At 38.4% G+C, this 12,969-nt stretch overlaps 1 protein-coding gene across 3 annotated transcripts in view; it reads left to right on the top strand.

Annotated features, from left to right (window-relative positions):
* Nucleotides 1–3,263: 3,263 nt before the first annotated feature.
* The window catches only part of LOC143879546 (formin-like protein 18), a 35,843-nt gene continuing 26,137 nt past the window's right edge, over nt 3,264–12,969 (top strand). For 2 of the 3 annotated variants that reach the window (XM_077381985.1, XM_077381982.1), the window contains exons 1-8: nt 3,264–3,668; nt 4,458–5,161; nt 5,658–5,879; nt 5,971–7,838; nt 7,970–8,096; nt 10,252–10,323; nt 10,681–10,779; nt 10,927–10,968. In XM_077381985.1, coding sequence (XP_077238100.1) covers nt 3,596–3,668; nt 4,458–5,161; nt 5,658–5,879; nt 5,971–7,838; nt 7,970–8,096; nt 10,252–10,323; nt 10,681–10,779; nt 10,927–10,968 — 3,207 coding nt within the window. In that variant the 5' untranslated portion in view covers nt 3,264–3,595. Of the gene's footprint in view, nt 3,669–4,457; nt 5,162–5,657; nt 5,880–5,970; nt 7,839–7,969; nt 8,097–10,251; nt 10,324–10,680; nt 10,780–10,926; nt 10,969–12,969 lie in introns of those variants that run through there. The other variant, XM_077381986.1, reaches the window with a different exon arrangement.

The following is a 12,969-nucleotide window of genomic DNA, read 5'->3' as shown; positions in this document are numbered from 1 at the left end:
ACAGAACATGACAATACACCCCCCATATAATAAAAACTAACCAAATGAGCCCTATTTCATAGAAAAATGACCAACATATTGACCTATATAGTACAGAAAATGATCATAATACCTTATCTCAATCGAAATTTGAACATAATATCTATATCTCATAGAAAATAACCAAAATATTCTTATAAATACCTTATCTCAATGGAAATTTGAACATCATACCTTTATCTCCTAGAAAATAACCAAAATATCCATATACAAAGTTTGTGTATTCATAGTAAATTTGATATAAAATAAAAAAAATGAAAGACAGTTTAAAAAAAATCTTACAAAGGAAAAAGATTCCAAAATGCTCTCATTTCATAAAAGATGACAAAAATGTTCACATCACATTTATATAACCAAATTATCATTGCCTAAATAGTAAATGACTAAAATAACTATCTCACAGGAAATGACCAAAATACCATCCTCATCAAGAAATGACTAAAATACTTTTCTCATGGAAAATGATCAAAATACACATCTTGTTTTTAAAATGAACGAAACACCTCTATTTCACATAATATTACCAAAGTACTCCCTACTTTTTAAAATAACCAAAATACCCTCATCTTTCATTCACCCATACCTCACAAGTATTTTGATTATTTCTACGAGATATGGTCACTTTGGTAATTTTCTATGAGATAGGGCATATTGGTCATTTTTCTTATGATAGGTATTTTGGTCATTTTCCATAAGACAATGGCATTTCAACCATTTTTTTTTAGGGGAGATGATATTTTCACTCCCCCTTAGTGAGCATTCGCACCCCTTATAACGTGAACAACGGACAACTTTATGTCAAATCACGTCAATAGGGTCGCGAATGCGTACTGCAGGGGGAGTGAAAATATCATCGCCCTGTTTTTAGATATGAGTATTTTAGTCATTTTTCATGAGGTAGGATGGTCCGGTTGCAATGTGTGACATGGATCCAACGAGGCATCCTTGTCGTTGGGCTTTTCCAAGGGTGCCCGTCACTTTATAATTCCTCTAGATAATTTCTTCATTGATAGTATGACATGGAACCGACACATACAAAATTAATTTCAAGATAGAAAATAAAGTCGACAGACCCAAAATCGAGGTTGGATTATCCCAAAATCGAACAAGGTTGGATTATCCCAAAATCGAACAAACCCTCAACGATCACATTATGATCTAGGCAAATCGACAGAACAATGAATATGTGTGGTTTGATTGCACAAAAGTTCTGTATCAACCAACATCGAAATAGTTGTAAAATGCGAGACCTTATCAAGATCGAACAGTTGTTAAGTTGATGACATAGGACAATTTGTCGTGGTTAACTAAAGGTGGGTTATTCTGAAATGTTTTAGGTTAATGATATTTGCACAACCATGTTTGATAATGACACCAACTCACCTTCAACTCTTCTTTTTTAATTAGCTGCTGAGAGCTTTTGGGAATTGTTATAGCTCTCGGCAGCTGGTTAAATAATAAAAGACAAGGTGAGTTTGTGTCATTATAAAAACACAGTAGTGCAAATATCAGTAGCCGTGTTTTATTGTATAATATGAACTTATTCTAGTACGAGGAATGCTAGACTCACATGAGCCCTTGCAAAAAATAGGGAAAGGGCGCCTTTATTGGTCAAAATCAATTTAGAATGGGCAGGAAATCACGGTCATAACTGCCATAAAGGAGTTTTGACCGATGAGGGCAAACTTTCTTTGATTTTTTGCAAGGGCTCCTGTGAGTCCAGCATTACTCTTCTAGTATTATCCTAGGATAACTAAGCAACAGGCAATATTTTTGTTTTTCAAAGTACAAAAGAAAAAGGAGAATGGGGAACAAGTGACAACAAGATAATAGCATATACAAAGGGAAAGGGCTATTTTTAGGGCGATGAAAAATTGGCACCCTAGTAGGATAATTTGCCACATAATTCACGTTAAAGGGGTGGGAATTATCCTATAGGGGGTGCGAATTTATCATCACTCTAGTTTCATCTTCTCATATTCGCATCTCGTTCAAGGCACGTGCAGTGCAGTCTGGACTTTCTTTTCACTAGTTTAGACCCATGAGTTTGGCCCAAGGCACACCAAGCCAAATCTAAGAAAAAGAAAATCAGACAAAAAGAGCACTTGCGCGTACGAGTGCATTAGTGGAGACCTATAATATAAAAAAACGGTGCAAACAACTACATGAAAGGGGAGATATATATTAACGAAGACAGACATACCCCACTATAGAATGGTTTACACGGAATAGCCGATTAGAGACCTTTGTATGAGGGTGTGAATATGAATTTTAAGCCCTTTGTATGAGGGTGTGAATATGAATTTTAGGCCAAGTTTGCAAAATAACACTCATGAAGGGCATTTCCGTTTCAGTCTCAAATGAGGAGGAAAGGGAGAAAGTACACTGGAATTTTACTTTTATTTATTTATTATTTACTTAAAAGTGACATCATTTCACATTCCTTCTACTACTAAACAACATGCATCCAAAAGGCATATGGGAGAACGGCTGTTGCATGAGAGTGCAGCCAGGCTCAGATTTTGTTTTATTCATTTAATTCATATGTAACAGCCGTTCTGTGAAATGCCTTCGGAGATGGTCCATAGCAAATCCCTTTCTATTTATATTTTATCGAGGAATGATGGAAGCAAGGGGTGCTCTTGCAGTTGGAAAAGGGCCCTTGATTGGATCCACATCATTAAGTTCAACGAATTTAATTTCTCAACAGATTTTAAAAGGTTACCAAAAATGACGTGGATCCAATCAAGGGCCCTTCCCCGGCTCTTCATGCAAGGGTGCCCTTGCATCTATCATTCCTCTTTTTTTTTTTGAGGAAAATTGAAAACCTAGTGGACAACCTTGGAAAATTATTATATACATACTCCCCTACTCCAGTATTTCCACCCCACCTGTTGTTTTTTGTGTCTCCTCAGAATAACGTGAGAACGGGGCTCACCGCGTTAGGTGTGATTGATAATATGCGGATACAAACGGATCTTTTACTTTTACACCCCTCTAACTCAGAATTGACAAACTCACCCTCCATTTATCTGCGTAAATGACCAAAACACCCTCATTGAACAAGTTATCTCTTTCTGTCGCCCTCCCCTAAGCACACGTGCCGAACGCAACAAAGTCCTCCACAAACTCTAATCAAATCAAATCAGCCACTCCTGATTAAAATACCAGCTATCTGATTCATGTTAAAGATAAAAAAATTAGACAATCATCATAACAGAGAGAGAGAGAGAGAGATTTGCCTTTTTTAAAAAACCCTTTCAATCTCACGAAAACCTAGCAATTCCGCCAGTTCCAGATCTTTTTGTTTGTCTCCCATCGAAAGCGAAGTCTATAAAACTGAAAGAAAAAGGACGATGATTCCTTAAAGTTGCAGCAAAAATCCATTCCCTGATTCCTGTTTCCACACTACCTGCTAGAAAAAGAAAAAAAGGATGATGATTTTCCCCCTCTCTCCTTTAGATCTCCTCTTATTTTAGGTCTAATTCTCTCCGAATTTTACGTCTCTTTCCTGTTCTAGGGTTTCCTCTTCTGGGGATTTGGTCAGATCTCATATATGGCGCGGTTTCTAAAGTTATTCTATCGGAAGCCTCCAGATGGACTTCTGGAGATGTCGGAGGGAGTTTACGGTATGTCGAAATGCATTGAAATTCGATAATTTGGGTGTTTCGTTTGATTTGATTCGTATTATTGATTGATTTGTTCCATAATGCCAGAAGCGAATGACTTTTCTTCTGCATTTCTCTCTTGTTTATTTTTATTTTAGGATTTTCAATTTTAGCATTTATGTACATAGCACGAGTTTGGTTTAATTGCTTGAGATTTCATGGTCAATGATATTTATTGACATTGAGAATTTTGAATTCAGAGTTGTAGAATGTAGATTTCATTGCTTTTGTTTTTATTATTTTGTTATATTGTGATGCGATCATTGGAATTTGGGAAACATCTTATTCTTCATGTTGCATTTTGGTTTTGTGTAATGTACAATTTCTTGCATGTGAAATTTATAGTCGTATTCTTTTACCACTTTTTGGCATAAAAAACTGATATGCATAGGAGAACAAGAAGAAAAGAAGTTTAATATCAACTCTGAGAATAATAAGAACACTAACAATCTACAAAACAAAACAAAATGAAGGATCTGTGCCAATTAGACTTACGGAGGCAAAACTTTGGTTCTTCTCCTATTCTACATTAAAATGCTCAGTGCATTGTGCACATTGGAGGCTTGATCTGTGATGAATTGGTTATTCTCTGTTCATTTTGCTCTACATTATTTATGTGTTTTGAAGATATCAAATTTCAGTTGAGAGAATAGAGAACAGAAAAAATGGAACTGAGTGTATTTCTGTCATTTTCTAAGTTAAAATAAATTTGAAATAGTTGAATTTGAGATTTCTCTTCTGCGAATGCAGTGTTCGATTGCTGTTTCTCCACTGATGTTTTGGAAGATGATGAGTATAAAGTATACATGGGAGGTATAGTAGGTCAACTTCGTGACCATTTTCCTGATGCGTACTTCATGGTCTTCAGCTTCAAAGAGGGAGAAAGGCATAACCAGATTTCCAACATCCTGTCCGAGTATGAAATGACTGTAATGGACTATCCGCGACATTATGAAGGCTGCCCATTACTTACGATGGAAATGATCCACCATTTCTTGAGATCGAGTGAGAGCTGGCTCTCTCTAGGTCCGCAGAATATTATATTAATGCACTGTGAGCGAGGTGGGTGGCCGGTTCTGGCATTCATGCTAGCAGGGCTTTTGATTTATAGAAAACTTTATACCGGGGAGCAGAAGACTTTGGACATGATATACAAGCAAGCTCCACGTGAGCTTTTGCAGCTTTTGTCACCATTGAATCCACAACCATCACAGTTGAGATACCTGCAATATCTTTCAAGGAGGAATGTGGGTACGGAATGGCCACCATTGGATAGGGCGCTTACATTAGATTGCATAATTCTCAGAATGATTCCTAACTTTAATGGAGAGGGAGGCTGTCGGCCGATATTTCGGATTTATGGGAAGGATCCCTTTATTGCTGCTACTGATCGGACTCCTAAGGTTCTGTTCTCTACGCCAAAGAAGAGCAAAAGTGTTCGGTTTTACAAACAGGTGATTCTAAATTCATGTAGTTATTAATAATTTTCTTTTATTTGTCTTAAACCTCCGCATTTGTTTATTTTTTGGTATACTAGAAATGAAATCCTCTCAAGTCTCAGGCAGTTTATTTTGTTAGTATTTCTTAGGTTGGTCTTTTGATGTTGCATGCCTTATTGCTTTTCCAATGTACTAATTCGCGTTAAAAACTATAAACTCGCATCAAATACTAAGAAATTTAAGAAGAATATTTTCATTTTATATTCTCACTTAATATATTTTGTTTTAATTTCGTAGTTTGGGACTTCACAACTTATGTCAATTGTAGATACTTGTTTAGCTAATAGGAAACTGCTCTCGGGAAAACTGAGATCAATATCTTTCGTAATGTTTCTCCCCTGGGGATTAGAAGTAATTCTGTATCATATGGAACTGAACTTCTACCATTTTGTCCAAGTACCACATAGTTCACAAGGCTTTTTATTCTGACTCTTTTGTTTATTTTTTGCAGTCTGATTGTGAGCTAGTTAAAATCGACATTCAGTGCCATATTCAAGGTGACGTTGTACTTGAGTGCATTAGCTTGGATGAAGATCTGGAACGTGAGGAGATGATGTTTCGAGTCATGTTCAACACAGCCTTCATTAGGTCGAATATTTTGATGCTTAATCGTGATGAAATCGACATTTTGTGGAATGCTAAGGATAGGTTTCCAAAGGACTTCAGAGCAGAGGTCTGTATCCATCTCTCATTCGTGAATGAATTTAACTGCATTCTAGTGTTTTTAATGTGATTAGCAAATTCTTTTTTGTTTTTGGGTGAAGGTTCTTCTTTCAGAAATGGATGCTGCTGCTTCTCTAATCAGTATGGAATTGGCTAACACCGAGGAGAAGGAAGGGCTTCCGATGGAAGCATTTGCTAAAGTGCAAGAGATCTTTAGCAGTGTAGATTGGATAGATTCACAAGGGGATGCTGCACTTCAGATGCTTCAGCAAATAACTTCATCAAATGCATTCCAAGAACAGTTGGAGCTTAGTTCTCGAAAGAGTATAGAGAGTAGTGCTTTGCTACAGGAATTGAGCCCCGATACGCATAAAGAAAGTTTAAAATCCGATGTATCAGAAGATAAAACCAAGGGATCACCCCCCTCGGCACCGAAAAAGCAATCTGCTCAGTTGCTCAAACCTTTTCCTGAGTCTGAACCAACCAAACAGAAGGTTCAGCCGCCAGAAATACTGGTTGCACTTCAACGCTCTGCTCAATCTAAAATAATTTCCCAACGGATTCCACAATCATCTTTATCAAATCCAGTTTCTTATTCTAATTCTTTACAAAGCTCACCTGTGCCTATGTCTAGATATCATAGTGCACCCTCAGCTTTAGGCATTACTGCTCTTTTGCATGACCACGCTGCATATGGAAGTGTAGAAGTCACTCATTCGGTGAGAACATCTCCACCGCCTCCATCCCATTCGATTACGTCTGGGACAAAATTTCCTGAGCATGCGAAACCCATTTCATCTCCAGAACATGTAAGACCATTAGCTCCTCCTCCATCACCTCCAGCCCTTTTGACTGCCGGTGGGACATTTTTACCGCAGTTTGTGAAACCCATCTCATCTCCACAACCACCACAAACACTAGTTCCTCAAGCTCCTACACCACAATCACAAGCTTCTGAAGCTCCTACACTCCAACCGGTTGCTTCTCCACCTCCACCCCTTTCAGTTGCTGCTACGACATGTTTACCTGAGCCTAAAAAGCCCATTTTTTCTGCACCGCCACCAATTAAACCATCAGTAACCCCTCCTTCAACAGGGCCTACTAGTAGAACTTCTGCAACTCCTCCTCCTAGCTGGACTCCCCCGCCGCCACCGCCACCACCACCACAACCACCACAACCACCACCACCACCACCACCACCACCACAAAAGCCATCTCGGGCTCCGTCACCTTCAGAAGTGGTACCTCCTATGCCTCCCCCAATCCCTCCGCTTGCTGGAATCTCTTCACCAGGCAGCGGTAGATCAATGTCAGTCCCTCCTCCCCCACCTCCTCCTCCTTCTCAGCCTGGGGTTTCTTCTATCTCTAGCTTGGATAAATCTCCACATCCCTCACTTGCCCCACCTTTCACCTCAAAATCTACAGTCAAGACCAATTTATCATCAACTCCCCCTCCCCCTCCCCAGATTCTACCTAAGACCGCTTCATCAGCTCCATCACCTCCTCCCCCTCCACCCATGAAGAAGCCGGCTGTTACACCCAGCGCTCCTCCCCCTCCCCCACCACCTTTACATTCTGGGCCTGCTTCAGGTCCTCTGGCACCGCCACCACCCCCTCCCCCCCTTCTTTCATCCAAGCATCGTGGTGGCCCTGCTTCTCCAAGTCCTCCTGTTGCTCCACCTGCTCCACCTCCTCTTGGAGGCCAGGGGCCTACAAAGGGATCAAGTGCTGCTTCTCCTCAATCCACCCCTGCTGGCAGTAGAGGAGCCAGTGCTGGTGTTGGAACTCCACCACCACCACTCAGTGCAAATGGGCGGGGTTTGACACGTTCTACGACTCCAAGAAATCCATTAGGAGCTCAATCAACTTCAAAAAGGGCTTCTCTAAAGCCATTGCATTGGGTTAAAGTAACGAGGGCAATGCAGGGAAGCTTATGGGCCGAGTCACAAAAGTCTGACGAATTTTCCAAGTATTAGAACTTCACTCATTGGGTCTTTATTATTTTTATACTTGCGTGGGGATAATTTCTCCCTAGATCTCATGCTTATTGATTTATGCAGCCGATGTAAGCTCATGATCATACTGTTAAATGTCTTCTAGGGCTCCTGAGTTTGACATGTCAGAACTAGAGAGTCTTTTCTCAGCTGCAGTGCCAAATACCGGGAGCTCAGGTGAAAAATCAAATCGACGCGCATCACTTGGGCCTAAATCTGACAAAATCCATTTGGTAATTAGTCATTTTTCTCTACATTGGGCGAAACATTTTTTTGTCTCCTGTTACTCGAGGTTGTCTTCTACCAAGCTTCACCCATCGATTTCAGATTTGGTGGTGGTGGTTGTTAGTTGTCTTCTTTTTTTTTTGAATAGTGTGGTGGTTGTTAGCTGTCTTGTATGCTTATTTTGATATACCTGTAGAACTATGCAAGCAATTTGAAGCTTGAGAACTCTTTGTGCTCTTAGCATGCCAATCATCCAAAAATCACTGGATTTTCTCTCCTGACATCTCTTATACTAAACTGAATTGAAGAATGAAAGGAATCATTGCCTGGAATTATTTTGGTACCAACATGCCTCACAACTGACTCCTCTAAATAGTCTTTATGATCTGGTGACTTTGTATGAAACCAAAGATGACATCCTAGCATTTATTCCACTCAATAGATTTTAGGGGCTGTTTGACAGTTTACGGCAAAACTTACATTGTCTGTTGCTACAAGGTTTTGCTGGAAGCAGCAACAACCAATCTGAATATGTTGCCACTCATTCAACTCTTTTTGGCGCACATATCTAAGAAAACTGAATGACAAAGAGGTCAAGTTCAATCTGGGAATTGCACCTGATAGATTCACGGTTAACTCATTTTGAATTAGTGAATCAAACTTGCGATTCAGAATTCTCTAATGATTCACTGTTTCTGTCAATGGCTGCCCAGGTTTTAAATTTCAACCGAAATCCGAAATTTCGGGTTTCGCTCGAGACTGAAATCGAAACTGGATGAAATCGAAACGTTACAAAATTTCGGGCCGAAATCTGAAATTTAAGGGATAACTCCAAAAAATCTGTTTTTTTATTTATTATTTAATATTATCCCGAAATTTCAGCCGAAATTTTGTATGGGATAAAATATTGCCCAAATTGATTTCGATAGATTTCGAACAAAATTTCGGCTGAGATTTTGGTTTTGGTGAGGACCGAAACGCATTCCGAAACCGAAATTTAAAACCTTGATGGGTGCACAGCTAACCATACAATTATGTTTGTTGTTTAGAAGCTATAATGCAGTTACTTTTTTTCTTTTTATACTAGATAAACGGAGGTGCTGGAATAGGTTTATAAAAATTAAAAAGTAAAGCAAAACAGAAAAAGATTGAAGGTGTTAAATTGTTGTGAATATGTTTTTTTATGTTTCATGCATAATATGATCATTCATTGTTTGACACTTTGACCATCCATAATTTTATATAATCTATCCTAGACTTTGAAGCTCCCTTTTAATTCTAACAATTCACAAACCGCTTTCTGTCACAGTCATTTTGGGTTTGGTCTTGATAACAATTTGCAATATTATGTATCCAACACCATCTAAACTGCTATGTTGGCCTCAATTATTCAACATGCACCTTAGGCACATTTAGAGACATGCATCAAAGGGGATGCGATTTTATGATATATTTTTTTATTACATTTTATTTAGATGTATTTTATGTGTCAGTTAAATTAATCTGTTACTTTTAGTTACAATATGATATATTTTAATATTAAAATATCCACATCAGATGTGTCAATATTTTTCCAAATTTTATTTTTGAACTAGAATCCACCATCTTTAGTGTTCCTGGAAAATGTATTTAATATTAAAATATCTACATCAGATGTGTCAATATATTTCCAAAGATCGTGTTTGAACTTAAAATCCACCATCTTTAGTGTTCTTGGAAAATGTACATCAAATGAATGGTGGGTTCGGACGGACATAAACTCTTAAAAGTTAAAAAATGGTGGGGAAAGCCACATAAATTCATGGTGGAAATACAAAGGCATACAAAATCACTGTTGGAGACAAGTGCAGTAAGTCGTCGGTTTGAGATCAGTCTTGTGATGAGCTTTTGAGAAGTAGGAAATTTCTCCCACTTGAGTGATAGGAGAAATTTGTCCAGGCTGCATCTAAAAATTTTGATCGTTGGCGTAGGTGAAGCTACCCTTAGTAGAGGAAGCGCCCTCCTGGTCGATGTGTTCCTCACCCTTCATCAAACCATATCAAAATAACTCGTGCACTTAGGCCCACAAAAATTTCTCTTTCATGTCTTATTGATGGCATAATTCTCATGAGAATGGCCTCAATTTTCCATTTGATATTTAATAATCTGCATGCACTTTTGCAGATTGATATGAGACGGGCATATAATTGCGAAATCATGCTTTCAAAGGTTAAGATGCCTTTGCCTGATTTAATGGTAAGTTGTCACTGCTTATAATTTTCAAACAGGAGGTTCCTCTCAAATTTGTAATCACATATATGTCCTATATCAGTTCTCATACAATATCAATGTATTGTAAAGTTATTGATGGTCAAGCTAGTGAAATCCTGTGAAGGATGGTGTTTCTGTAAACTTTGATGGCTGTTCATTTGAATTTTAGGGTCGTGCTCTTCATCTTGTTTGATCTGACTAGTGTAGTATCCGTTCTCCAAGCATGGAGCAGTCGTTAATACTTTTATACAAAATCTCTGGATGTCTCCATCACAAATATGTACTATATAAAAAGTTCCTGTTGTGTGTCTCAACCCTGCCTCTTTCAATGGGTGTTTACAGAGTACAGTGCTTGCCTTGGATGATTCAGCTTTAGATGTTGACCAGGTAGATAACCTCATAAAGTACTGTCCAACAAAAGAGGACATGGAACTACTTAAGGTAGAGCTATATTGTCAAATTTGATTTAATTGACACCATCAATACTTCCATTTTCTTTGGTTTAAAGCATTGAAATTCACTTACATGCAAGTACTATATTTCTATCTTCTATTCCTTTTAGCTGGTATTTGTCATTCCATGTTTTAGGGTTTCAGTGGTGATAAAGAAAGCTTAGGAAGATGTGAACAGGTGTGTTGGCTTCCTTCCCTCTTTTTTTTTTTTTATCTTCACTTTCTAGTAATAATAATTAATCATGACAACTAGTCAGCATTTAAAGTTGTCAGTAGAATGAGAATTATGAGTATTTTCTAACTATCTACAGGATATTTCATGTTTAGACGTCAGTTTAGGTGACACAACTGCAATGGGCTTTTCTTTTGCTATGCAATGTTAGACCTTTGGATAATTCTTTTTCTGGTTCAATTACCTTGTTATGTTAAAGAAAAAAGAGAACACTTGCATTAGTTTCATTCATTTGTAAATGTAACCGTGAAAAGCTGACAATATTTCATTTTCGGATCGGCATATTGTTGCAAAGGAGTGGACCTGCTGGCCCTGCAAGCCTCTGAACCAACTTCCTTGCCCAATTTGAATTTACATGAGAAAGAATAAGAAAAACAGGCCACAACATGTTCCTCTTGGTGATGTCACCATGACCATTATGACACCATGCTGAAGTCATCGGGGGCCGCCACATACTTGATTGGCAGAACATTGGGTTTTCCCATGCCATTTTGATTTACCATGACTTGTCGTTGTCCTGGATTTAGTTTGAATTTTAGTACTGTTATAGGTGGTTTTCTGAGAGAGCCTATATCATGATATCTATTTCCATTTCTAGAGGTTTTTCGTTTCTAGTTTTAGTCTGCAGCGATTTACTTAAATTGGAGGTTGAGCTTGGGTAGGATTAGGATCTAAAATGGTCCATGGGTCTTGTTTGAGAGGTGCTGTCTTACGTATACATATATACATACATATTTTGTGTGTGTCCGCGTGTGCGTGTGCGCATGCAGACAAACAACTTTTAATCGCAAATATATTGGAAGACGAAATTAAGATTTGTAGGTTTATTATCTAGTTGATTTGTTTCTAGTTTCTGTAGGGACAAGGTTGGTAATGCCAATTATTTTCTTCTTTATTTTCCTGCCGTAGTTCTGCTAATATTTTTTATGGTACGGACGGTATTGGTATTGTGCTTTTTTATCAAAAAAAAAACACAAAAAACAAACAGTATCGGTATTGTGCTACTTAATTTTCCCTTTTTCTTCTGAGATGTATGCGCGCCGCCCCCCCCAGCCACCACCGTGCCCCGGTGCGACTAAGCGACTCTGTTTAGAGGCTATGAAATGCATCGCCTTCTTAATCCTCAATGATAAAGCCTTGAGATGACTTTATTACTCACCGGGACTAAGCTTATAAACCTATATTCCCTGATATTCTTGGTGATCCTTACCCTAGGAGTAAGGGAAGCCGTAGCCAACTGATGGCAATAAACAAACTCTATAACCTTCATAATTTCTCGCTCGACCATCTCCAATAATTTTTTGGAATAAAAATCATGGCAAAAGACCCATCTTCTTATCATTCCCCAAATCAGATCTTAGCATCTAAACAAATGACAGAACACCAAAACCCAAATCACAAAAAAGAAAAAAAAGACAAATGACAATCATGAATCACAGTTACTCATCAAAAAAATGAAACCATGACCTTCACTACCATCAACTAGTGCTGAAGAAAGAAATTGCAAGTGTTCTTCGCTTGTTGTGGTGACAGTTCAGTTGATTGCGTCAACTCGGCCTACTTTGAAAACCTTCAACAGTCAAATTCCTCAACCCACCTAAAGTCCATAAGGACCATGGCGCTTACCCTTGTTAAAATTAACCAAAATGCGGAGATATGTGAATTTTGTAAGCATCAAAATCTGATGCTTAGAGACTGCTGTGGGTAAAATTGTTGAGGCTTCGACATCGGTCTTATTAGGAGATGGGTGTAAGGGAATACTTTGGAAAACGACCGGTAAGTCCTACGAATATTTTCTATCTTGGAAGGAACATAGCGAACGGAACCTGCACCTGTGGCTATAGAATAGAAAGTCTTAAAGACCTATACAAAGATATTATAGAGGCTGGTTATACGGTTTTTGAAGCTCTGCAATGGTTGGAGATTGACAGAGAGTGTTGTAGGAGA

This window comes from Tasmannia lanceolata, unplaced genomic scaffold (genome assembly GCF_043159265.1).
Source record: "Tasmannia lanceolata isolate RefF3 unplaced genomic scaffold, GAP_Taslan_0.1 ptg000006l, whole genome shotgun sequence".
NCBI lineage: Eukaryota > Viridiplantae > Streptophyta > Magnoliopsida > Canellales > Winteraceae > Tasmannia > Tasmannia lanceolata.
Note: the sequence above shows the minus strand (reverse complement) of the source record. Positions and strands in the feature narration are given on the sequence as shown.